The sequence below is a fragment of the Alexandromys fortis genome, unplaced genomic scaffold, assembly GCF_014885135.2.
Source record: "Alexandromys fortis isolate MF-2015 unplaced genomic scaffold, M_Fortis_MF-2015_v1.1 scaffold_26, whole genome shotgun sequence".
In the NCBI taxonomy this organism is placed as follows: domain Eukaryota; kingdom Metazoa; phylum Chordata; class Mammalia; order Rodentia; family Cricetidae; genus Alexandromys; species Alexandromys fortis.
This window is the reverse complement of record NW_026067894.1, coordinates 12,672,661-12,697,785: the sequence shown is the minus strand read 5'-3', so window position 1 is coordinate 12,697,785 and position 25,125 is coordinate 12,672,661. Positions and strand designations below refer to the sequence as shown.

General features: G+C 53.7%; 1 protein-coding gene across 2 annotated transcripts in view; it reads right to left on the bottom strand.

Moving 5' to 3' along the window:
• The window catches only part of Znf362 (zinc finger protein 362), a 31,507-nt gene extending 15,208 nt beyond the window's left edge, over positions 1–16,299 (bottom strand). The window contains exons 1-4 of one of the 2 annotated variants that reach the window (XM_050153480.1): positions 16,151–16,299; positions 4,987–5,111; positions 453–516; positions 74–320 (exon numbers count right to left, since the gene is read on the bottom strand). In XM_050153480.1, coding sequence (XP_050009437.1) covers positions 74–320; positions 453–516; positions 4,987–5,024 — 349 coding nt within the window. In that variant the 5' untranslated portion in view covers positions 5,025–5,111; positions 16,151–16,299. The remainder of the gene's footprint in view (positions 1–73; positions 321–452; positions 517–4,986; positions 5,112–16,150) is intronic. The other variant, XM_050153488.1, reaches the window with a different exon arrangement.
• Between the last annotated feature and the right edge of the window lie 8,826 nt (positions 16,300–25,125).

The following is a 25,125-nucleotide window of genomic DNA, read 5'->3' as shown; positions in this document are numbered from 1 at the left end:
GATCCTGCCCCAACATTTCTCTACAGATCTTGACAGCCCCGCCCACTTCACAGACTCCACCCACTCAGCTTACCTGTGACGGTACTGGTGGCCGGCCTAGCGTGCAGCGCCACATCGGGCTGCGGCACAGACTGCGGGTGCAACCCTGGCACCTGCTGCAGCTTGGGCAGTGACATGACGGCCTGGCTGGTCTCGGCGGGCGCGGGGGGCACTAGCAGTGGCTGTTGGGATGAGGCTGAGGTGGGTGGCAAGTGAGGTGGCCGGATCTTCTCCGCCATCAGCTGCTCTTTGATCTTGTTAATCAGGACCAGGTTGTCCAGCTGCAGAAAGGAGAGGAGCCAGGTTGGGATGGGTGGCCGCACTCCAGGGCCTTCTGGGCACAAGCTACAGTCCGAACTCCAGGCAAAGCATAGCAGCTCCACCTTGGAGGGCAGCGGGAGCAGAAGTCTTACCTGGCTGGGCATGGTGGGAGGAGGGGGCCAGAAGTAGGGGTTGTTAAATCGAGGTTCGGCCATCCTGCAGGAAGAGAGAGCGTCTGTCACTATCAACTATGAGATCTCCTTATCCCTTGAGACCCAAATTCCTCAGTCAAGTGGGCCTCCCATCAGACCCAGAGACCCACATCCCCAGGTTGACAAGTCAGGAATTCAGTGTCTCCCTGGGAGGACCTGAAGGGGCAAAGGTCACATTCAGACCAGCGTGCTCCCAGTACCTGCGAGCCCCCCATGCTTCCAGGCCAGTTTCCATCCCCTAGGTTTTAGAGCCAAGCCCGTGGGCCCTACACAGAACTCTCCCCTCCAGAGACCACTGGAGATCCCTGGGAACACCTCTGTAAACAGCCGCAAAGCAGAAGAATCTACCCATTCGGGATCCTTGCCCTTCTGCCTCCTCCCTGAGGGAAGACATCCTTATCAGGATACACAAGATGGGGCAAAGATACAGCCTCTCTAAAGGGCAGGTGGTCGGAGAATTTACACAGGCCAGAATAAGCATTCCCTTTGACTCAAGAATTATACTCTGGAAAATTCAGGCACGGACAGGTAGACAGGTATGTCTGACCTGCAAAGTTGGGAGTGACAGAGTGCTGTGCTTAAGGGGAGGAGGCTGGGGAGTCCAGGGGTCAACAGAGTGTGACAAGGGTACTGGTGGCCTCCACCGCTGGCAAGTTCCATGGCAATCTGTGGGCTTGAGAGCCTTTTCAATCAGGGCAGGTCAATACCAAGGACAGACCCTTGAGACTAACTGGCTCTGCCCTCTAGGGTGGGAAGTGTGGGGGAATGGGTTTTCTGTGACTCTAGACGGAGTTAAGAAATGACTTCCAGGGACTGGCTGCACGGGGTACTAATTGCTTTCTCGCCACGTTGACTGAGTGATCCTTCCAAAATCTCTTCCCTACCGGGTACTGCAGCTTTAGACCAAAAAGAAATGCCTAAAACCTCTTCTGCTCCTTCCAGTGAACTTGAGAAGTCCCTGCTAGAATCGTGGTAGAGTTTGAGGTGAAAGCCCCCTCCCACCCCAGGGCACACAGTCTACCCTAAGTGCTTTCCGAAAGAATGTTTATATGTCTCACCTTTGTGACCTCTACTTGATAAACAGGCACAAAGGGCAGCCTTAGCTCTTGGGTTGGGTGAAGGAATCAGAGCTTGGGGAGAAGGTGGAGGCTGCCCAGCGATCCTTAAACTGGGAAGCCAGATTACCCAAACTGTTTCCCCTGGCCATTTGTTTTGTAAACGCTAGTCCTCAGCCGAACAGAAGTCTCCGGAAGGAAGCAAGCCCTGCTGAAGGCCTCACCCCTCACTCCCTACCTGGGGAGAGAGTGGTCTCAGTTCTCTAGGTGGGAGCAGAGGCTGGGGGTGGCGGTAACTGGGACAATTCCCATCCGGTCAGTCTTCGGTCCCCACAGCTTAGGAGGCCCTTCCCTCTGCCCATTAAACTCCATGGCAGCCTCTTACAGACAAAAAGCTATGGTCTGCCTGGATAGCTCCCTGACTGCCCCCACGCCTTTGGGATCACTCCCCTAGAAAAACATCAAAGCAAGACTCCAGAGAGGAGGCTGCCAGTTAGTGCCCACCTTGCGCCAGGCACACTGGCACCGAGAGCAGGGACTCTCACCATGCCCACTTTTAGAAGAGGCAGAGTGACTGGCTCAAGATCACGCAGCAAGGGAGCATACCACTGAGACTCCATTAGCCTCGCCTGACTCCGAGTCCGGTGCATTGGCCCCTGAACTGTTCAGGGAGAGGAGACAATTTCTAGCGGTAGGCTTGTGGTGGTGTCCTGCCTTAGGGTGGCATAACTGTCACTTCATGAGCGGACACAAGGTAGGGAGGGGAGGTGGGGAGACTGGGAGCTAACCAAAGGTATCTTGGGAACAGGTACACATGTGAATTGCATGAAGGAATGGAGACTAAGATTCCAAATTCTCTGAAAAGCAAGCCTACCTGCTTGCTAGTGGCTCAGTATACAATGTGACCCCTTGGAGAGCTCTTTAGAAACCCAGGAGGAGGGCAAGCTGGGAAGACCTTCTGTCCCCAATCCATGGACCCTCTCATCAGCCATTAGAAGGGAGCCCTGCTCAGACTGCAGAGAAAGGTAGGGGCAGGCCTAGATACAGCCCCGTGAGCTGTTTTCCTCCTCAGTAAGATGGGGTGACAGTGGCTGCCGTATCCCAGGACTCTATCCACTGTACTAGGCTTCTCCTCTTCATTTTCCTCCTCTCTGATTCAAGGCCGAGTTTAACCTTCCCAGATCCCACCCCAGTTAGGGAGCTGAAGGCATGCCCAGGGTCCCATTCCTGGAATAAAGTAGACAGTACCATTTATCAAGCCGCTGAGTAGCCAGGGATAGCCCTTGCCTTAGCTGCAGAGCCTGGCACATCAAAGGGAAGCTTTGCCCAGAGCACCAAGTCTGCTCCGCACAGCCCTCTCCTCTCTGCCTTCTCCAGTTCTGAGTCTCCATGACCCTAGCCCTGGTATCCACCCACTGTACGCCAGAGACAGGAGGCAGAATAGAGCCTGAGTGTGTACAGAGCTCTCACCGTTGCTTGTGGGTAAGCCCTGCTCCGAGGAAGGAGAGCGGCAAAAACAGGTAAGCATTCAGAACAGATGGAGAAGGATGGGGGTGCAGCAACGTGGAAAAGGATGAACCTTTCCGGTGCTGCAGTGTTATGGGACACAGACCAGCTCCTGGGCCTTGAATGCCAAAGTGAGATAGGAAATGGGATGCCAGCGGTGGGAAGGCGACAAGGAGCATGCTGGGCCAAGGGGACCATGTGACCAAGGGGGTGCCGAGGTCAAGGGGAAGCAGACTGGGGTAGAGGCAGGGATCAAGCCTGCCGGGGCTGCGTGTCCATGCTGGGCAGGCAGAGGAGAGGCACTGGTAGTCAGCTGGGGCCTTCAGCACTGGGCAAAAACCTAGACTGGGAGCCAGGAGCCACCCACCTTGACCCTGGCCCTTGCAATCCACCCACAACTGCCATTTGTTTTTCTTGTTCTAAAAGGTAAAGGAAGTTAACTCTGGGTAAATGGCATGTCTCCTGGAGCTGCTTCACAGACATTGGGCCAACCAGGGACTAGCACTGGGGAACCCAGGGCCAAGCCGACGTACCTCGTCTTCCCAAACAGTGGATGGAGACTCACAGGTAAGAGCTCCACCTATGAGGCCTTCTACACATCACCAGACCACTCCCTTCAGAGCCACCTGGGCCCATTAGGGGGTCTCTGTGTGTCTGGGGTTTCTTGCCTTCTTGAAGAGTTCTCTTTCACAACCTCCCCCCCACAGTGGGGGAACAGGACCCCTATTCCCCTAGCAGCTCAGCCCATCTACTTGAGTACTTAGAAGCCTGAGCCTCCACCTGGAGTTTAGGCCCAGCTCCCAGGGGCCCTGCCCTTCCCTCAGGCTGTCTCTCGGAAGCTGCTCTGACTCAGCGGGTGCTGACCTTGACTTTCTCCAGTGGCAAGCCCCTCCTCCAGTCACCCACTTTTGAGCAGGTCACAGGCACACAGTGACCCTCCTGCCTCAGACCAGCCACCGCTGAGATGGGTTGGGAGGCCGTCAGTCTGCACGTGCTCCAATCCACCTTTGCCACCCCAGCAGTCCCGGCTGTGAGTACCTCCCTCCCCGCAGGGGACAGCAGGCTCTGGTCATCCTGATCCCACTTCTCTGGACGTGTTGTCCTTGGACAAATCACTCACCTAGGTAAGGGATAAGCTGCCTAGGGGCTGGCCTAGGCTGCAGGAGTGAGCCAAGGAGGACTGGGGAGATGAGGCCTGCCTTGAGTTTCTTAGGGTGAGTGGGAGTCAGCCAACAGACGGGGCAGGAATTCGGGTAGAAGTGGCAGTGCCAGCTAATGTCCGTGGGCAGCAGTGCCCTGGTGTGAGGGGTGTGTGGCCTCCCCTAAAGACTGGCAAACAGAGATGAGCCTGAACTGTCAGCCAGGGCCTTGCTCAGAGTTGATCCCTAGCTCCTAGGCCCAGTGTCTGGACGTTAGCAGCAGCAGGTGAGTAGGTAGAACGGGCAATTTGTAAGAGACTACCAGATAGATATAGCAGGCTCTAGAGAGGCCAGGAGTTGGTGGCAGGGGAATTCCCAATTAGAGGTGTGAGGCTAGGGCTGCACCTGGCCCAGAGGGGGATGGCCAAAGGGGCCTGGCTACTTGGGGGAGCTGGTAGCCAGGGTACTATATAGGTTGTCCCCACAATGTGGCCCAGATCTCTGGACACTGACAGAGACAAACACGGTCAACACAACATGCAGACAGCACCAAACCCACACAGGGAACAGACACAGACTTGTGGCCACAGCACGGATCCACGGACACAGGAAGCCAAAGCCACCAACACTAAAAGGGCAAGCATACCTCCCCCACAACACCCCCAGAGGACAGCAGTGAGGGGCACGCAGGTCATTTATGAACACAATGCCTTGGTCCCCAAAGAACAAGCCCCTTATTCACAGACCCACAGCCTAGAATCACAGGTTCCTTACCTAGAGGGTCCTTTCCCACTTGGTGAACTTCTACTCATCCTTCAAGACCCAGCTCAAGTGTTCCCTCTTCTACGGAGCTTTCCCTGAACCCCAGTCAGTCACTTCCTCTGTGTTCCCAACAGCACCTTGTATATGGGAATAACAATAACAACAATAATAAAATGACAGCTACCGTTGATTGAAACACCAATGTGCTGAGCAGATGATGATTCGAGTTATTGAGTCTTCCCAACGACTTTGTGAAATGAGCAAGTACCAGAAAATACAGTTCAAAGACGGCAGTCAACCTGCCCAGCCACACAGCAAGTGAGTGAGGGAGGAAGGATGCCCGCCCAGCCCCCTACAGGGTCACATGCACTCTGGGGTGACTGGAGAATCCTTGAGCTCTTCCCAGGCAGGATGCTACCCAGTACCTCACCTGGCTGGGAACTGAGCAGGCAATTTACAGCCACTACTTACTGCAACAACAGACCCATGGTACAGATGAAGAAACTGAGGTCCGGAGAGGCTAAGCAACCTGGCTGAGGCTATGGAGCCAAGTACAGATCTCAAAGCCGATCCCTTCTGACACTTTTTCCCAGAAAGCCTCTGAGGCTAGTCTAGCAAACTCCAGAAGGAAGGGATAACTGAGGGAAGGGCACACTGGGTGCCAGGCTCTGCCCCATGGGTACAGCACAGACTCAGACCGGGAGACACAGAGGACACACAGCCCAAGGTGGGTGGTAGAGAGCGGGATGGAGGGGGGCATTGCTGCCAGGGTGGAGGAAGTGAGTGTTGTCGGTTCAACAACTTAGGCCCCGCCTCCCAAAGCCACAGACATTAAAACTGAGATCTGCCTCGTCCCCATGGCCACATGGGAGCAGGTTTCCAACAAAGCAAAGGGGATGCGGATGGATGGGTAGGGATGGGGAAGTGGGAGGAGCAGGACCCTAACAGCCAAGAATCTGTGATTATAAGGAGGCTTCAGGGAACCACGCCCACAAGGGCCGGGTGCCCAGGGGGAGGTGCTAGCCTCCGCTGCTTGGGGTTGGTCTTTGTTTCTCTGATTTCCAAATTCTCAGTCATGACATTCAATTTCTTTTAAAATGAAAACAATAAATTTATTATTTAAAGAAAGAAAGTGCTTGGGAGCCTAAGGGGAGGAAAAGTGAGGAGGCTCATGGGAAAGTCAGCTCAGCTGATGGGGGCACACCAGAGCCACACATGGGGCCTTTCACCCGATCCTAAACCCAGCTGCAGTGGAATGTCAGGAGGGCTTCCTGAAAGAGGCAACACAATCTGCACTTTGACCCTGACTAAGATTCCACAGGTCCTAGAACTCTGGTCCAGGCCTTCAGCTCTGGCTTCAGCAGGAGCCCCACCCCCACCTCCAGCAGGTTCTCCATCTCCACCCTCAGCCTACCCTAAGCTCTACTGCAGTCACTGCGTCCTGCCCTGCCCAGAAACTTCCATGGTTCCTTACTGCAGACACAGTGAGACTGACTTGGGTCATATGGGACCAGCTCCTACTACCCTCTGGCCTTACTGCTTGTCCCACTGTACACTGAGCAGCCAGAATGACAGCCCCACAGGTTCACTTCCCCTCTTGCTTCCTCCCCGTCAAGGATGCCAGGGCTACTCCTGGCATCCTTGAAGGGGAGGAATGATCCCAACTCTTCCTATGGGTCCTGGTGCACAGGCTCTTCTTCCTGGAAACATATGGGGTCTGTCCCCTGTGTGTCCTGCATGTCCATCATCAGGGCATTTCCCACACCTGTGTTTTCTTAGCCATCTGTAGACATGGTGCTCCAAGAGAAAGGATAGGAGGCCTTTTAAGCCAGCAGCCATCTGGAGCCCGAAAGGAGGAAGGAAGGAAGGAAGGAAGGAAGGAAGGAAGGAAGGAAGGAAGGAAGGAAGGAAGGAAGGAAAGATGAATGGATGGACGAACAGACAGTGTAGATGCATGACCAGTGAAGGGAACTGAAAACGTTACAACCTGGACAGAAGAAAGTGTCCTCCCCTCTGAGTGGCCCCAGTATCACCGCGGTCCTGCAGCCCACATCTACCTGATCTCATTCTGACTGACATGAGGAGGGGCTGCAGGTGCGCTGACCCTAAAGATGTAAACAGCTAGTGAACACAGTCAACGGTTCTGCCTCGCCAGCCAAGAAAAGTCAACAAGCTCCTCCCGCCAAAGGAGCAAAAAGACGACGGAAATGCTACCGCCCGATACTGGTGAGGATGTGATGGGGTTGGCACGGTCAGTGGGCATGCACACCAGGAGCATTTGTGGAAAGAATCTACCCATAATGTGTCAAGAGCTCGAAAAACCGTCAGTCCTCCGGGCCTAGTGTGCCCAGGCTTGGTCATCCATCCCTAGGAAACAACCCAAAGATCCATGCACAACACTGCTTGTGTCCCTGGGTTTTTATGATTAAAAAACCCTGAACAAGCAACAGGGAGAGAGCTCTGAAATGATCTCCTCGGTGACAGTCCACAGTGACACTGTTGTGACTTGTTCAGCATGTGCATGGGCCTAAGAGGAACCAGGGGCACAGAGGGACTAAGGAGCTGCCCAAAGCCAAGCAGGGAATGTGGGGTTCTGATCCAGACTATAAGGGATCTGGAGGCCAGGCTGCCACACCCACTAAAAAGCATGGTTGATAACGTTCCGTGGGCAGTCAGGAGATATTTATGATACATGGCCAGGAGGACAACGAAAGATAGACTCACACCCAAGACTAGATGCTGAGAGCCAAGAGGACAATGAAAGACTCACACCCAAGACTAGATGCTGGGAGAAAGGAGGCGCCAAATGCTAACCGTGGGGATGTTTGGGGTTTGGAACAGGGCAGAGACGGGGCTGCGGGTTGATGTACTTTATATCTCTGTCTTTTATGACTTTTCTACAGTATAGCTATCTGACTGTCTTGAGGGATACATTTTTTTTAAATGAAATTAAAGCTTTTCTAAGCTTTGTTTGGCAAAGTAAGGCACCCCTGCCTCCTCTCAGATTTCCCCAGAAGAGAAGCCAAGGGTCCCACGGCAATCTCCAGGACCATCGTGCCCTAAGTGCAAGGGCAGTTAGGAGGGGGACTCAAGTCCCATCACATCCGGGGTTTCCAGGCTGTCTGTCACTCATTCTCCCACTGGAAGTCCTTTATAGGTCCCATTGCTTGGGGAAGTCCTACCCCACAGCTGGTCAGCCAAGGCCTCTGCAAGGCCCTGCTGGCCACAGGCATTCCTATCACCCAACCATTGCACCCATCGTTCTCCCCTATAGCTCCTGCAGCTCTCGCCCCAAACAAGCTGCTTTCTATGCCAGCTGGTGCCATCTGAAGGTGGCACCTGGAACTAGAACCCTGGCATCAAACCTCAGCTCAGGTTTGCCATGGGTGGATGGTCTGGTCATTTGTCTATCCAGTTGCCCATGTAAGCTATGAGCTGGCTAAGGACAGCTTATTTGAAGGTTCATGCTAACATTCCCTGTCCCCCAGTTAGGCCTCATGGCTCAACTGACGTGTGTCTTAGGTTCAAGGCCATTTTTCCCGGCCTTTTTCCTACATAACAGGAATCAGGATCCAGTTCCACACTCCTGCGCCCCCTGTGTCTTCTACCTGTCCTCTCTCAATACCTCTAAATACACTGGCCTCCCCAGCAGCCAAGAGTCACCCTCAAGGTTAGGATCACGGCAGAGCCATGAACCCACCAATTAGAGTTGGGCAGGGCCCAGTCCACATTAGGACTCCATAAGACCCTGAGAGACTCAATAAGGCGGGGTCTCTCCATGCCAGAAGAGAAGGGGGTGCAGGAACATTCCTAGTACAGAGGGGAACATGGCTAGCTCCCCAGAAGAGCAGACAACTGCACAGGCCAGAAGGCAGGAGGGCCCGTGGCAGCACGCTGGATGTAGGGAAGGCACAGGCTAATGGCCAGAGTAGTTCATGAAAGGAGGGTTTCCAGGTCAAACAAGAGGCTTTGCAAGACAGAGGCTGAACGGAGGTCATCTTCCACCTGGCTCTTTGAGACCCACCCACCCACCTATGCTCAAAGTGTCCATTCCACAGTCCCTCTGCCCTCCACATTCCCCCATGAAGCCAAAGCCCTCGCTGCTCTTCCAACCCTAACCCTAAGACTCCAGCCAGACCAGCCTCAGAAACTGGCTTCTTCGAACTTCTAGTTAGGAGCAAGGCTTTCTAGTTAGGAGCAAGGCTGAGGATCCTGGATCCAATTGGGGTGGGTTTTTGCAGCCCACCATTGTGATGGCAGAGAGAGCTGGCCCTGGCAAAGGGGATTGATGTCTGCACTCAGTGCCCTCTCTGATCTTCCATCCCTTTATCCTCAATAACTCCACTCCTACCTCCAGACACCCGGAGATGTCCAGGACCATGAAGCTTCTCCAGGCGGAGACACCACCATCTTAAAGACACAGAGCATGGGCCTTTCTCTACTGCCAGCTCCCCCAGGGATGCCAGGTGGATAAGGATGCCAGTAGCTCACACTTCTTCCACCTGGGTCCCTTTAGATGCTTCCCAGGGCAATTCCCACTCAAACTCCTCCCAACCTCACAAGAAAGATGCTATTTGGAATGTGGCTCACTCCTGGAAAGATGCCTGAAACACACCTGGGCAGCATGCTAACGTGTGGGAGCGTATCCTGCCAGGACAGCTGAGGGGTCTTTACCCTGTCCTTTCACTACAACCCTGCCTAACCAGCCCCTGCCCTCCTGGTTCTCAGGCTACTCTCTAACCAGCCCTTGCCCTCCTGATTCTCAGGGTACTCTCTGGTTTGGGGTCAGGAACGAGACTCTGTAGGTACTAAGCCACTTAAGCTCATGAGTGAGGGCTGGAGGAGCAGAAACTTCTGGCAGGCCTTTCTGGGTTTGAGTCCTTCACAAAAAGTGAAGGGGCTCAGCCAATCACAGTTGGGAAGGGGTGGGCCTAGGCCTTCAGAGGCCGGAAAGGTAGGCTTTGACAGCCTGAGGGCCCAGGTTTGGGCCTTGGGAGAGCGGGCAAAGCCCAGAGATAAAGCTGCCATTTGTCACCTGAGAGGCGAGAATTGGGTGTTTGACGGTACTACCACAGGGCCGCTACGAAGGCACAGGTTAACATGCTCAAGGTTTCAGGATGGTGCCTGGCTCTGTGACGTGCAGTTACGACCCACACTAACCGGCCTGTGGTAGGCCCTGAGGTTCAGGGAGCATTACACTCGTGTTTCAGTGTCTGGGAGGCAGGAGCTTCCTGCAGCAGTTCTGACTTCTCCCCACACCAGGGCTGCTCTACTGACATGGATCCATCCGTCTTTCAAGACAGACAGGTCCCCAACTGGGAACCCCAATGTGTGATCACAGCTCCTCTGTGAAGAACTTCCTTCCCCCTTCCATGCAGGCAGTGTGGTCAGGTTAGGCAAGGCTCAGGGCCAGCAAACAGTATGGACCCCAAGCAGAAGGACTGAGTGGCCATGTGGACGGGGGAAGAGTCCAGGAGAGATTTCCTACGGACTGGACCCCGCTATCCCCAGCCCCACCTGGCTGCTCACCCTCCCCCCACCCCAGGTTCTCAGGGCTACCGTCTTCTCATGTTTGTGAGTGGTTCCACTTCTTCAGGCAAGGAGTGAGCATTTAGCCACGGGAAAGCAAGGGGGTACGTGAGGGCTCAGAAATGGTGGTAGCGCAGATATATATGTTTATGTAAGAACATGTATGTTGGAGGGTGATGGGGAGTCTCCCTACTGCAACCAGGTGTCCCTCATCAGAACCCCAGTACCTGGCTGACTAGACTGTCCTCTAAAGCAATGGTTCTCAACCTTCCTAATGCCACGACCCTTTAATACAGTTCCTCATGTCTTGGTGACCCCCGACTATAAAGTTATTTTCACTGCTACTTCATAACTGAAGTCTTGCTACTGTTATGAATCATAATGTAAATATCCGCTATGAAGGCTATCTGATATGCAACCTCTGAGGAAGCATTGTTCAATCCCCCCAAAGGGGTCACAACCCACAGGTTGAGAACTACTGCAGTCTCAGGAGACTAAGGCTTTTTTCCTCAAAGTTCAAAATGGAGCATCCTTGTTGGCCATATGGGTGAGGCAGGAACCAACAGTGTGAGGGCTCCTCAGGCCTCAGAGTCAAGTCCCTCAGCCTGTCCTTCATGCCTGCTCAACTAATGACACTGTTCAGTCACCTATCCAGACCAGGCCAGAGTCTTGGGGTCCATAAAGCTCTCTGACAACCTCAGCCACAACAACTCCCACAACAGCTGGCTTCCTCGGTGCCAGGTAGAGAAGAGGATGGTACTGGACGGGATGCAGCTACTCCAACCAGGGCTTCCTCTTTCCCTTAAACCCCAAGACAAAAGCTGGCAGCCTGTTGAAACCTGATGAACAGAGAGCCCACCAGGTAAAGCCTCAGGAGACACATCTCAGACACAGCCTACTCTTCGCCCCAACCCTGCAGTTTCCCCGATGGGTAAGAAGGGGCCAGGCTACAAAACATTCATCAGATGCCCACTACAGGAGTGGAGAGTGGGTCCCCTGTCCCCGAGGGCATCAAGCCTGTCCAGAGATCCCCTAAACAAGTGTCAGAGTGATGCTACAGAGACAAGAGGGGCTCTGGTCATTTTCAGCAGTCTCAGTGGATCCATCCATCCATCTATCCATCCATCCATCCATCCATCCATCCATCCATCCATCCATCCATCATGTTTAGCCAATGCACCAAGGCCACAAGACTGGCCCAGTGGAGAGAAAGAAGCCACTGAAGCCCATGAAACCACAGGGTCAAAGCTCCGGGAAACTGGTACTCTAACGTGGCTTCCCAGGGTCATTCACTGGAAGGTTCTGGAACTCTAAGTTTGTAAAGAAGAAGTGTCCTAGAAGTGAAAGATGTCTGACCATGGGTGACAAGGAAAAGAACTCAGTGGAGGGGGGTCCTAGGGAGGGCAGAGGCGCTCCAGTCAGGATGTGGGCAGGAGTCCGGTAAGGCTGGGCTTCTCCACAAAGCTGCGGGATCAGAAGTAGCCACACAGCCACACAGCGTGCTGATTTTTGGACCCAGGGGTGTCCCCACTTCCACCCCACCCCCCACCTCCCCAGGGATAAGTTCCCTGACTTCTCCATGCCTACACTTCCTAGGCGGCAAAAGAGGTTAATGACAATGACGACTGTATATTTTCATATGCGCAAAGCCTTGGAGAGCATGCAGACACAAAGCAAGCACTCTGTGTCGATCCAAGATGGGGTCCCAGTCAGAGCGTCGAAGGTTCTGAGTGAGAAAGCTGCTCAGATGTTAGTTTTGGGTTTGGGAGAGGCTAAGATTCTGAGATTCCACAATTAAATCATCTCATTATTTCCTAACAACCCCTGAGACTCCCAGGGGAAGATGACAGACCTCAGTGTAACTTCATCTCCTAGGCACTGCCGGGACACCGGGGGGCTGCCACCACACCTGGCCCCACAGCTGTTCCTCACCTCGGCTGAGGCCCCAGCCACACCTCACTGGAAGCTTCTTGAGTTGAGCTTAAGCCTGCGTAGAACTTAAACACGTTCCCCGGCAGACAGCGAGAAACACAAATAAACACACGGATGAGAAGGTTGCAGATGCCTGGAGCCACGAAAAAGAAAATAAGAAGGGGTTCATGTGACAGGGCGGAAGCTAGTCACAGCAAACGGACAGTAAAGGCCCCCTCGAGGAGGTGATGTTCAGTGGTGCCACCACTAGGCAAGGATGCCAGGCCAGGGAAGGTGCACGAAGCAGCTGGCATGGCCAGAGGTGCTAAGACAAGGGAGTGAGCAGGACAGCACAGGGCAAGAGCGGGGAAGCAGAGGTTGAAGAGCGAGCAAAGCTGGGAGCATGAAAGCCCCTGTAGGCCCATGGAGGAGTTTTGGTTCCTTGTTTATTTTTCTTCTAAATGTTCAGGAAACAGTATAACTCCCATCAGGGGGATAAAGAGACAGAATGACCAACCAGTCAGGGTCCCAGGACACTTGGTGTTCTGAAAACCCCCACTATGGTTTACAAGTCAAGGCAGGGCCTAGAAAAGTTAAATGACAACCCTGATGGGTCAATGCACACATGCAGAGACCCCCAGCACATGCCTGGCCAGGACCGGGGAGACTTCTAAGACACTGTTATTATCTCTACTCCTATCAGCGAGACCAAGCTTACAGGGGCTCAGACTGAAGCTCACAGACGAAAAGAGCATGCTCAGTGTCCCGAGACCCAAACGGGACTTCTTAGCACCCTGACCCATTGCGAAAAGGGTCGCTGAAACTCTTATTCTTGGGGGACACAATCCCTGGGGACTCACCTGAAGCCTTGGCTTTTCTCCCTTGCTGGCTTTAGAGTATTACAGGGCATCTCATATCTGTCCAACCTGGGCTGGGGGAGGAGGATGGATGGATGGATGATGGATGGATGGATGGATGGACAGACAAACGGACAGGGAGACTACTGGAATGACTACCTAATAAGCAAGGAGTGAACAGCAGAAGGATGAACGAATGGCCTAACATCAAATGAACGAATACACGAATGGAAAGGATAATGGGCACCAACCGGAGAGGGATGCAAGGACATGTTCGCTCAGGGAGGGGTCGGAGCTCGGCTAGCTGCAGACCCAGGCCACAGCGCACTCACGCACCAGCTTCCCACCTCCGACCGCTGGCCTCCATTCCCCAGGATCAACCCTGAGACCAACCCTATGTCTGCATCTGGTGTGGCCATTATTCTGCAGCCCCTGCATCAGCTTGCACCGCTCCATGGGGCCCAGTGGTTTCACCATCCCTCTGAGCAGTTCACAGAAGAAAGGAAACGGGAGACCAAGGCTCCAGTCCCAGCAGAGGCTTCCTCTCTCTGAGTCCAGATGACCTCCAAGGGCCTTTCCATCCCTGACATTCTTCGGGGTGGGGGTGAGCCTCCGGATTTTTACACAGCCACTGGGGTCAGCAGAAGAATTTCAGACTAAAAACTAGAAACTGGGAAAGGTCCTGCCCACAGCACCACCCACTTAGGAAAGGCCCACACAGGGAGTCTGCAGGCCTGAGTTAAAGTCCTCCTCTGGCACTGCCCGGCCTCTCCGTGCCTCAGTTTCTTAGATTTTAGAATGGGGATCAACTGTCCCGGCCTGAGCACCTGATCTCAAGCCCGACACAGCAACAACCACATGTGCCATCGTACAAACTGTCAAGTTCAACTTCCTGAAAGATTATGAGGATAGGGTCTGGGGGAAATGAAGGGGCCATACTGTCCTATTCCTGTTCAGTTCTGCCAGAAACAAAACATCCCGGTGTCAGAGCTCCAAAACAGAGAAGAGTAGCGGAAACCCGGCAGTGGATCCCGGCTGCAGCGCTCTTCTTACCGAGCAGTGTACTGTGACTCTCGGCCTCAGTTTCTCCATCTAAAAACCTCATTGGTTCAGAACCCCGTGACCCAGGCAAGCCTCACTCGGCAGCCTGACGTTCCCAGACCTTGTACCCCTGACTCTGTCCTTAGGGAGAGAGTTCACACAGCCTAGTGGAGCCAAGACACAGATCTAAAGGGAGACTTGAGTGTTTTCCCTCCAGGAAATGGGGGGAGGCGGTTAGATAAGCTCTGGGCATAGCACAGGATCCTCCCAAAAGGGGAAAAGACCCGGCTCAGATTATATAGGCCTGGTCCCAGATCACTCTGCTGCCGGCAGAGCCAGCGGGTTCTGACCTGTCCAGTCGGACACTTCAGAAACGCAACTGATGTCCAAACAGCAGACTTCAAAGTGGCAGGCGGGGTGACAGAAGGGGGCTAAGGACACAGCAGAGGCCAGGCAACCAGCTACTCCTGTGTGTATTGGGACCCGTAGGAGCTGCAGGCCTGTACCTGGCCAAAAACCCACCACCACAGACATTCATCCTCAGAAGTCATCTGTGGAGGCCAAGAAGGCCACCCATACCTGGAGAGGGTTCTTCAACTGCAACCAACCAGACTTGCCCCAAGAGGGGGCTACCAAAACTTCCTGTCCACCAAGGGGCTCTGGCCACCCATGAAGGGGTAAGCCTCCCTCCACCCCAAACACACATAACTCCTAAAGGATCCACACTGCTGGAGGGCAGAGTGGTGAGAGAGAAGGGTCATGCCGTCATGACAAGGATCTTAGCTCCAAACCCTGGGCCCAGTCTAAGCCCTAGTGCCAGCCACCTCCCCCAAATCTAGGGTTGTAGTATAGTTCCTTACAATGCCACTTTGATAGAGAGCCTAGTCCAGACGACTCCTCCCCAAAACTCTCACCTCAACCCTACACACACACACACACACACACACACACACACACTCCCCACCCCCACCCCCACCCACGCAGCTCTGGGGAAATCGGCAGTTAACTTTCCCCAAAAACCCTGCAAAGGCGGCTAGCTGGAGAAAGAAACAGAAATAGGCCTCCATAGCCTTTCATGGCATCTTACAGCCCCCGGGGGAAGAAAAAAAAATCTTTAAAAAAAAAGCAAGAAAAAGAAAAGAAAACTTTCAGAGTTAACTTTAAATTCCCAGCCCCCTCCCCCAAAATCACCCGGCAGCTTCTCTCCCCCTTATTTTTCCCTTTAAAGTGTAATTGTATTGTGTCTCACCTCCCCGAAAGGCTCCCGGCTCTCTCCAAAGAAAAGGAAAAAAGCCAACCCTTCGGGTGCCCCCTCTGCTTCCAGCCGCCTCTCCCACATTCTCAGACAGTTTTATTAAAATCTTCAGACAAAAGAAAAACAAAAATGGCAGCCTGGCTTATTTTTAAAACAGGACAGGGACGCCATATTCTGCAGATCTGCAAAAAAACGGAGAAAACCGGCACTGGCCGCTCCACCGGGCCGGCTGCAAAGTGCGCGAACCGCGCCGTTTGCAATCCGTTTATTTGCATTAAGCCCCATGAATCATTGTTTACCGGAGAATTGCAGCAGGTTTGAATAGCCCGGCTTAGGAAAACACACACGCACACACTCGGAGACTAGCCCCAGACACGCCGCGGGAGACGCTGCCTACCCCGCGCGCGCAGCCGCCACCGCGGCCGCCCCGGGCCCGGCCCGAGGCACCGGCGACCCCCGGGCCCTCGCAGCGCGGTCGCCCCGCGCTGACAGCGCTCGCACCGGCCCGGCCCCCGCCCCGCAACTCGGCGCAACTTTCCCGCGGGCGGGCCCGCTCCCCCGCGCGCCCCGGGCCCGCACGGACCTGGCAGTGCTGGCGGAGCTCCGGGATGTGGCCGCAGCCCCGAGCCCGGCGGCCCGAGCAGGGCCGGGCTGGGGGCTCCCGGCTCCGGCAGCGGCGCGCGGCTAGAGCTCGGTGCGGAGCGGCGCGCAAACCTTCCGGGTCGCCTGCTGTTCACTTCTGGGTTCTGCAGGCGCCGCGGCGGCGGCGGAGGCCGGGTGTGCAGCCGCGCGGCCCCGGTGCGCTGGGCCCCGCGAGCGAGCCGCGTCCGGCCCCCCACCTCTCGGCTGCGCAGCCCGCCCGGCCCCGGGGCTCTGGCGAGTGGGCAGCGCCCCGCGCTGGCGACGGCGAGGGGAGGGGGCCGGCGGGGCGGGGACGGGCCGCGCGCTGGGGGCCCCCGCTCGGCCCCGGGGCCTCGTCTCGCTCTCGCCGCCGCTGCCGCCGCCGCCAAGCAAAGTTGCGCGGCGCCCCCTGCCCGCGCCGCGCCGCGCCGGAGGCTGAGCCACAAAGGAACTCCGCGCCCCCCTCCGCCCGCCCGAGCCGCGCGGGGAGGGCACCGGCGCCCGGCCCTAGGACAGCCCCTTCCCCAGCACGGGGGCTCCCGGGGCCCGGACGGCCGCGGCCATTGTCCCGCCCAGACTCCGCTCCCGGGTGGCGGTGGCCTGGGGACCCGGGACTGGCGAACCAGGCTGTTCCCGGAGCTGGGGGGTGTCCCTCCCTGGGAAACCGCAGGCTGGTGTGGCCCCCCAGGGTAGCCCCCACACCTGGTGACAAACGGCCGTGCTCAAAATCCAGACTAAGATTAATGTTATTTATTTTTGAAGAACAAGGACATGGAGCTGGGGGGTGTGTGCAGAAGTTTGCACAACCTAGGACACCGCTTCCTAGCCCTAGGCCTGAGCCTCAATGGTGGGGCGGCCTGGGGCTGACAGCAGTTCTCAAAGTCTATCAGAGGTGGCACCGGCTGTCCCCCCAGCTCCAGACCTCAGAGCCATCTGCGTGACTCCTCCTCCCGCCTCACCCTCCCCAGCCAATCAGTCACCAAGTCCTCTTGATTCGGCCTCGCGGGCTGTGTCAACTTCTAAACTTCACTTCTACCTGAAGAGGCGGACATTCCTGTCTCCAAACCGGCTTAGATTTCTGAATACTCTCTGCCATCCACCTGCAGGCCTAGAAGATCAAGGCTGCCTCTGCCCTCAGGAAGCAGCCCAGGGAAGGATGGACACAAACCATCCTGTCTTTTAGGAAGTAAACATTTAAACACTGCTAGTCGGCTGGGAGCACAGTTCTGAAGACTGGACAAAGTCCCTGTCCTCCTGCAGAGTCCAGTCTAGCACGGGATGTCACCCCTTGGAGGGGGCTGGAGGGTGGGACCCACATCAGTCGTGTTCCTTTGCAAACACACAGTTCCTGGAACAGGGCAGAGACACAAGAAGCATGTGACATGAATTAGCTGAAATAATATGATATTAAAAACACAGAGAAGGCCCCTCTTCTGGAGAGATGGGGGCTCTAGGGTGAGCCTGGTGGAGGAGAGAGGAAGGTCTCTGGCTTCCAGAACAAGGGTAAAAAAAAATTACTGGCCCGCCGGGCGGTGGTGGCGCATGCCTTCAATCCCAGCACTTGGGAGGCAGAGGCAGGCGGATCTCTGGAAGTTCGAGGCCAGCCTGGTCTACAAGAGCTAGTTCCGGGACAGGCACCAAAGCTACAGAGAAACCCTGTCTCAAAAAACAAAAAAAAAAAAAAAAAAAAAAAAAAAAAAAAAAAAAAAAAAAATACTGGCCCATGATTGAGGTGTTCTATGAGGAAACACACTAGCAAGTAACCAGAAAGATGAGACGAATCACCCATGCAGGAGAATGGGTGCTCAGGAAGGAGTGGGGGGTACACAGGTGTGGGGCTCACAGTGACTTTCTTTCAAGGAGCATAGTATGAGAAAGAGAAGGGAAAACGTGACGTCAGAGTGGAAAAATCTGCCAACTGCCACCGCAGCCGAGAGATGGAGGCCCAGCAGCAGTCATGAATCACCCTGGTAGTGTGGACACCCGTGATAAAAGCAACACCTCCTGGGGCTGGAGAGGTGACTCAGCAGTTGAGAGTGCACTCTACCCTGGCGAGGACTCAGCTTGGTTTCTACCGCCCACATCCAGTAGCTCAAAACTGCCTGTAACTTCAGCTCCAGGGGATCTGGCGCCCTCGTCTGGACTCCTCCAGATCCGGCACTCATGCGCACATCACCACCACCACCCCTGCCCGTAAGCATAATTAATAATAGTAAACATTCTTTTTTTAAAAGCAACACTCTAGGGGACGGAGAGATGACTTCCTGGTTAAGAGGGCTTGCTGCTTTCTCGGAGGACTAAAGTTCAGATGCCAGCACCCATGTTCAGCAGCTCACCCCTGCCTGTAACTCCAGGCCTCCCTGGCACTCCTGCACGGGTGCCTGCACACACGTTCATGCACACACACACACACACACACACACACACACACACACACACACACACAGATCTTCTTAAAAAGAGTACATTACCTCTGTGGTATGCCTACCTATGAGAAAAAAAAAAACATCAGACACTCTCCGCTAGTGGTGAACCAAAACACCTAGTTTACTTCTCAGACCTATCAAGATCATTAAAACAAACAAACAAAAAAACCTAAAAACAAAGAAAAACAAGAGCAGAGGCTGGAAAGATGGCTCAGAGGTTAAGAGGCTAACAGGTTAAGGTTGCTCTTTCAGAGGTCCTGAGTTCGATTCCCAGCACCCACATGACCACAACCATCTACAGTGGGAGCCAGTGCCCTCTTCTGCCATGCAGGCATACAGGTAGAACACTCATGTGCATAAATAAATAAATCTTCTTTAAAAACCAAGGACAGTCTGAAAGTCACAGCCTGGCAGAGCCTGAAGAGACATGTCACCTAAATGTAATGTGTGCCCTAGGTGAGGCCAGAGCAGAAAAACAGGCGCTAAAACAAAAGCGAGGATCTCCATATAGACTGTAGAATCTAGTTAACTATGGCACTGGGAGTATCTACCAATAACAGTGGGAAGTTGTATCACATAGTCATAGTGTGGTACTAACGGGGAGAGTGTGAGAGTATGTCGGAGAGATCCTCTACTATATTCTCAACGTTCTGGTAAATATAAAAATACCTTCAAAAAGCAAAGTCTAAAAAACTGGGTGTGGTGTTGTGTGACTTCAATCCCAGTATTCTGGAGTCAGAGATAGGAGGATCTCTGTGAGTTTGAAGCCAGCCTGGTCTACATAGCAGTTCCAGGCCAATCGGAGCTACACAGTGAGACCCTGTCTTGAATGAGTGAGAAATGAATATTAAGCCTAACAAGAAAAATAAATCCAGAGCATACTAATTATGGCACTGTTGAAAGGTTCAGCTCTCCTCTGTACTGGGTGTTCAAGGGCTCTTCGGAAGTGATGGTGTCATCATCACTGACCCGCAGAATAACCCCAGAAAAGGCACACAGCATTGGGGCCACAGATCAGAATACAAGACACTAAAGGCATTGCCAGCTGAGCTGGGGCCTTTAGAAGGGCTCTGTGGAGGATAGTCTGGCAGGTAATGCCGCCTGGCTCCTCCCTGCCCTGCCAGCCTTCTCTCTGACCACCCAAAAAGCGATTTCAGCCGACATGAGCTGCCATCCCGCCCTTGCGGCGTCCCTTTGCATACGTGGTTCTCTCCACCCTCTCTCAACAAGTGGAAGAACGAGGGGGGCAGCACACCTATGCACATCCTCTCCTGCTCTGCAAGTCTCCCTACTCCCCCTTAGGACGGCTTCTGTGACTGAGGCTGGTCCCCATTTCTCTAATTGGGACAGTGTAGTGTCTGAAACATTCTACCTGCTTTGTAGATGTGTTTGTTCCTTGAATCTGAGTTTAAGAAAAAAAAAAAAAAAAAAAAAAACAAAAGACAGGATCTCACTGTGTAACCCTGGCTAACCTGGAACTCTGTGTAGATCAGGCTGGCCTCAAACTCACAGAAACCTGCCTGCTTCTGTCTCCTGCGTGCTAGGATTCAAAGCATGCACCCTCATACCAAGCCAGGATAAATTGTTTGAAGAAGGAAATACATCTTACGTTGTCAATAATTCCGCACAGCTTCACGAAGAACCTACTCAGGTGTCTCATTCCAGAACCGAGGTTCTGCAGAGGCGGCAGAGGACAAACCCTGGTCCACAGTCAGACAGAACACAGTACTAGCCAGGATGTGTGGCAGTAACAAAGAACTCCAACCCTCAAGTGTAGAACGTAACAGCAGTTTGCTGCTGGCTTGTACCACATACCCGCATGGCCCCTCTGCCCTAGGCACCTCGGGCCTTAGACTGGCCCGTCACTGACATCCTTGAGCAGCACCCACTGGCACTTAAGACTGTCTCAATGACTGTGTGCATGGGTTTTCTACTGCTCTTGCCTGGAAGTGGCTCATACCACTGCTCAGCATTCATTGGTCCAGCCTAGTCACATGCCCTGCCTAACCACAATGGAGACTGGGAGATAGAGTTCCTTGTGAGAAAGAGAGGTAGGTGTTTGTGATGTGAGTGAACTCTCCAAAAGTCTGTTCCCAGACACAAGGTTAGCAAAGAATTCCCTTATTGATTATATGTAGGGCCCATGCGCACTCCAGAGGAGAGACCCCCAAGTGCCTGGGGACAGGGTAAGAGGTCATGGAGAACTTTCCAGAGGAAAAGACATTTCAGCTGAAAACAGGAAGAGAATAGTGACTCTAGGAGAGGAAATGGCACATGGAGGCCCAGAGCAAAGAAGAGCTTGTCACGGGGAAGAGGCAGCGGACCTGTCACCGATGGGGCTACTGTGACATGATGCCAAGGGACGATTGCTTCACGTGGGCCCAGGGAGGTGAGGGTTTAGGGTTTCAGTTTTGTAGAAATAAGGTTTTGTGGCAACATAACAATTCAGTGAAAGACGTTGTCTATTATGAACCCATGGCATGGTGTTGTGGACTCGAAATTACACACATGTGACCCTCGCAGGATAACCTTCTCCGGTAGGAGTGAGGGAAAGTCGCCAGAGCCCCATCTGAGACCCACTTCCTCCTGGCCCCTCCAAGATACATGTACTCCTGCCTGAGCGGCCACTCCAATAAAGCATTTTTTTTTCTTTAAATAAGAGCATCGCCCATGATGCAGAAGGGCTTTTCCATGTTGTGGCTGTCGGGGGCTCACCGGTGGGCCCCTCACCCACACCCTGTCTCTAAGAGAGAGCATGGTATTATTATTATTTGGCTTGTTGCCCTTTGCCTTTGCTGTGCTGCATGCAGCATCTGTCTCCTCAAATAGTAAAATGAACCACACACTGTGTTCAGGGGCACTCGCTGGCCTGGCTTGGCAATGGGGAGTGGGGTGGGAAGGCTGAGCTGAGATTAAAGGCAAGTGGTGATGAGCTGGTGCAGAAGTGACCAGGACTTGGTGAATCCCTGGAAACTGAAGGCATCTTGAACCCACTACTGGATTTCCACCAAGGCACAGGCGAGAAACTCTGGAAGGCCGAGGAGTCTGGGCTTGAGCAGGAGGCGTGCTCTCACTGGTTACTGATGTTTGTCGCCTGAGCCTGCAGTGAAAGCCCGGAAGCCACCAGGAGTCCATAACTCCAGCTCTGTACTTCAGCTCAGTTCTCACTTGTCCGGCGGTAAAGCCCTCATTTTAGGCATCCTCCTGTCTCTGAGATCGGCAGGACTGGGATTGGGGATTGAGAAGAGTGGCAAGGGAGAAGGCAGACCAACAGAGCAGAGCCAGCAACAGGCCAGAGTCCATCCAGACAGAGCAGGACACGCCACCGTGTCCGACACTGCCAAATCCCTGAGCACGTCGAGGCACGCTATGCTGGCCTCTAGGCAGATACTCTACCCAGAGAACTCTGCCTCCTGCCCCGAGACACTAGTTTTCTAATCTGTAAAGGGTGCAGTAATCGCTCCTCAACAGGGCAGTTTGCTGGGATTAGAACATGCCACCATATGCTAAGCATCGGCTGTGAGCAAGACATCTATTGGGCTTTTGGGAGAAGGATCTTGCCCAGAGAAGAGGGTACCTAAGCCTGTGCCCTGGACATGTTCAGAGGCCCCTATTCCTAGGGGATTGGAGGAACTCCTGGACATAAGGAGGTTGAGGGAGGTCGAGTCACCCACAAAACACCTTCGGAAGGGGAGACCCTTGGCAGCAGCCTTCCTAGCCTTTCTCCAGGGCTGGGCCGTGTCCTCTGGAGGGACCCTCCTAGCAGAGCTTCCCCCCCTCCCCTTTATTGCTGGCCTGGGGCTGTGAGGGGAGAAGGGCACCAGTGCCATAATGAAAGGGCAGGCAATTACTTTCCCAGCTAATTGCCACTCACAGTAATTAAATAATAATGGCCTTTGTCCCCGAGAACTAAAAAACAGCCTGCGTGGTAACATCTGGCTACCCCCTACCAGGAATGGAAAGCCCACAGGGACAGGATAGGGAAACTGAGGCCGAGAAAAATTAAAGCCTGCCACCCTAAGTTACACACAAACCCCTGAGTTAGAGAAAGTCCTTAACAAGAGATTCGGAGTGGCAGGCAGGTGAGGACCTGTGTTGGAGGTCCCCTGTACAGAGGTCTGTGGCCTGGGTGGGTCACTCCTCGCTCTAGGCCTCAGCTCGCCCGACCTGCAGAATGAGCTGAGGCCAGCATTGTGGCTTCAACTGTCACCTTCACTAGCCACAAGTTCTAGGCTTTATTCTGCCCACACACAATCTTTCTGCATCTTCCATGTTGCAAAAGACGGAAATCTCTTAGGCTGAGGAATAAGCGAAGCCTGCAAAGGAGGAGGAAGGTGAACACCACAGCTGTGAAGAAAGCCAGGGTCTCAGTGTTACATTTCAGAGGCGGAATGGCCCCCCACACCCATGGGTGGAGGCTTGGTCCCGTGGGGCATTCTTAGGGAGGTGAGGGCATAGTGGGGGGTCTTCTGCCGCTGCCGTGCGCTCTTGAGGGGGGAGAGTGAGGCCTTAGTGCCACCATCTTTCTTCTCGCATCCTGCCCACGAAGTAAGAACTGTTGTCCTGCTGTGTGTTCCTGCCATGATGTAATCCAAAAGCAATGGGTCCATCGGACTGCAAACTGATCTCCCCAGGACCGCAGTGACTCAGATAAACTTCTCTCTCTCTCTCTCTCTCTCTCTCTCTCTCTCTCTCTCTCTCTCTCTCTCTCTCTCTCCCTGAAAAGTGCAACTCGGAGACGCAGCCATCTACGGGCATCTTACTGTCATTGGCCTGACCTGAGTCACGGGACGACCTTTGGACTAGTCACCTGCGGCCAGCAGGGCAGCTTTTGGAGTGCCCTATGGTCACCTTGGGGCTGTGGGAAGACAAGGGTGAGGGCCCAAAGGACTAGAATCCAGAAGACTCCTACCTTCGCTGCTGAAACAAATGATCCGCCTGTGGCCTGACCAATGGGGAAGGTAGAATGTCATTAAACCCAAGTGACAACAGAAACTTCCAGGAATGCAGAAATACTAAAGGCTTAGCCGGGAGCAGTAAGGGGAGTTGAGACTTCCAAAGGAGGCCACGTCTCCTAGCTGGGCACCCACTGTGGAGAGAAACACTTTTTCCAAGTTTTTTTTTTTTTATAGCCTGCCCACAGGGCCCGTTCTTGGGGACAAGGCCCGTTCTTGGGGACAAGGCCCAATGGCATCCTCCATCTTTCAGAATGACTCTAGTGGGGACTAGTGGGTCCCATGACACCAACCAGCCCAGTCACCACCACCATCTTCCTGGCTTTTCCTTTGAAGTCGCCCAACACCACAGCCCATCCAAAACAACAAATGGAGAGGCAGGCTCCCCCTGCCTGGCCACAGCTGCCCCAGGGTGCAGCCACACCACAGGCCTTCCCTCCTCCTTTGTTTTGGCTACAGTCAAATTTCCCTTTGGGTGGCTGTGTTAAGCATCTGAGGGCTGTAATGGTAAGTTACCATTGCCGTAGCTGGGAACAATGGAGACTTATTCTCTTGCTTCTGCAGGCCAGGAGTCCAAATACAGGTGCCTGCAAGCCTATGTCCAGCCTCTGGCTCCAGAAGACAGCCCTTAACCCTTGCGTGTGTTCCATGTTGTCTTCGTCTTCTCACGGCCTTACTCAATCTTTTCACTCTTAGGGACTCTAGTCAGTGAGTTAGGATCCAAATGGGAAATTTTGAACCATTTTTATTTTGTTTTGCTTTTCTTTCTCATGGTACTAGAGACTGAACCCAGGGCTTTGCATTTGCTAGGCAAATACTCTACCAGCATGCTGCGTACCCACCCAAATGAATTCATCTTAAGAGTCCCAAACCCTGCCAGAAAGGCCGCTCGGTGAGTAGAAGCATTTACTGGTAGCCTGGTGACCTGGGTTCAAGGCTCTGGCTAGAAGAGGAGAATCAATGCCTGAGAGCTGACCTTTGACCTCACGTGGTCTGTTGTGTACATGCATGTGCCCATATATCAAGTGCTCCTATAGACTCACGCTAACAATAAAAAAAAAAAAAGCGTGTTTTAGAAGATCACCTTCATTCCGCCTGCAAAGATCCTTTTACCAAATAAATTCGCTTTTTTTTTTCCATTCCTGGGAGGCAGGATGTGAACACATCTTTGGGGAATAACCACAGAACTCTCTGTAGCCAGCCTGTCCCCCCCACTTGTAACCATAACAACCCTCAGCGGCTCAGTGTCACACACCACCAAAAACGGTCTGTTTAGGGTTCGGATTGCTTTGTTTTCTTTCATTTGTGGAATAGTTAAACGTTCACATTCAGGCCATTTCGATTTTATAGAAAAGTTGCAAGCTAGCATAAGAAGCCCCGAGTGTTTTTTTTTCTCCAGGTTTGGCCTCATTCACTCCAGTTTTCTCTAAACACATATTTTTCATATAAAATTATGCATAGGAAAGCATCAAGCCTACTTTCCATGAACTGCTTCAGACTGTGTCCCCTCAGAACAAAGTTCCCAGAAGAAACGAAAGTCCAGTCACAGAAAATGG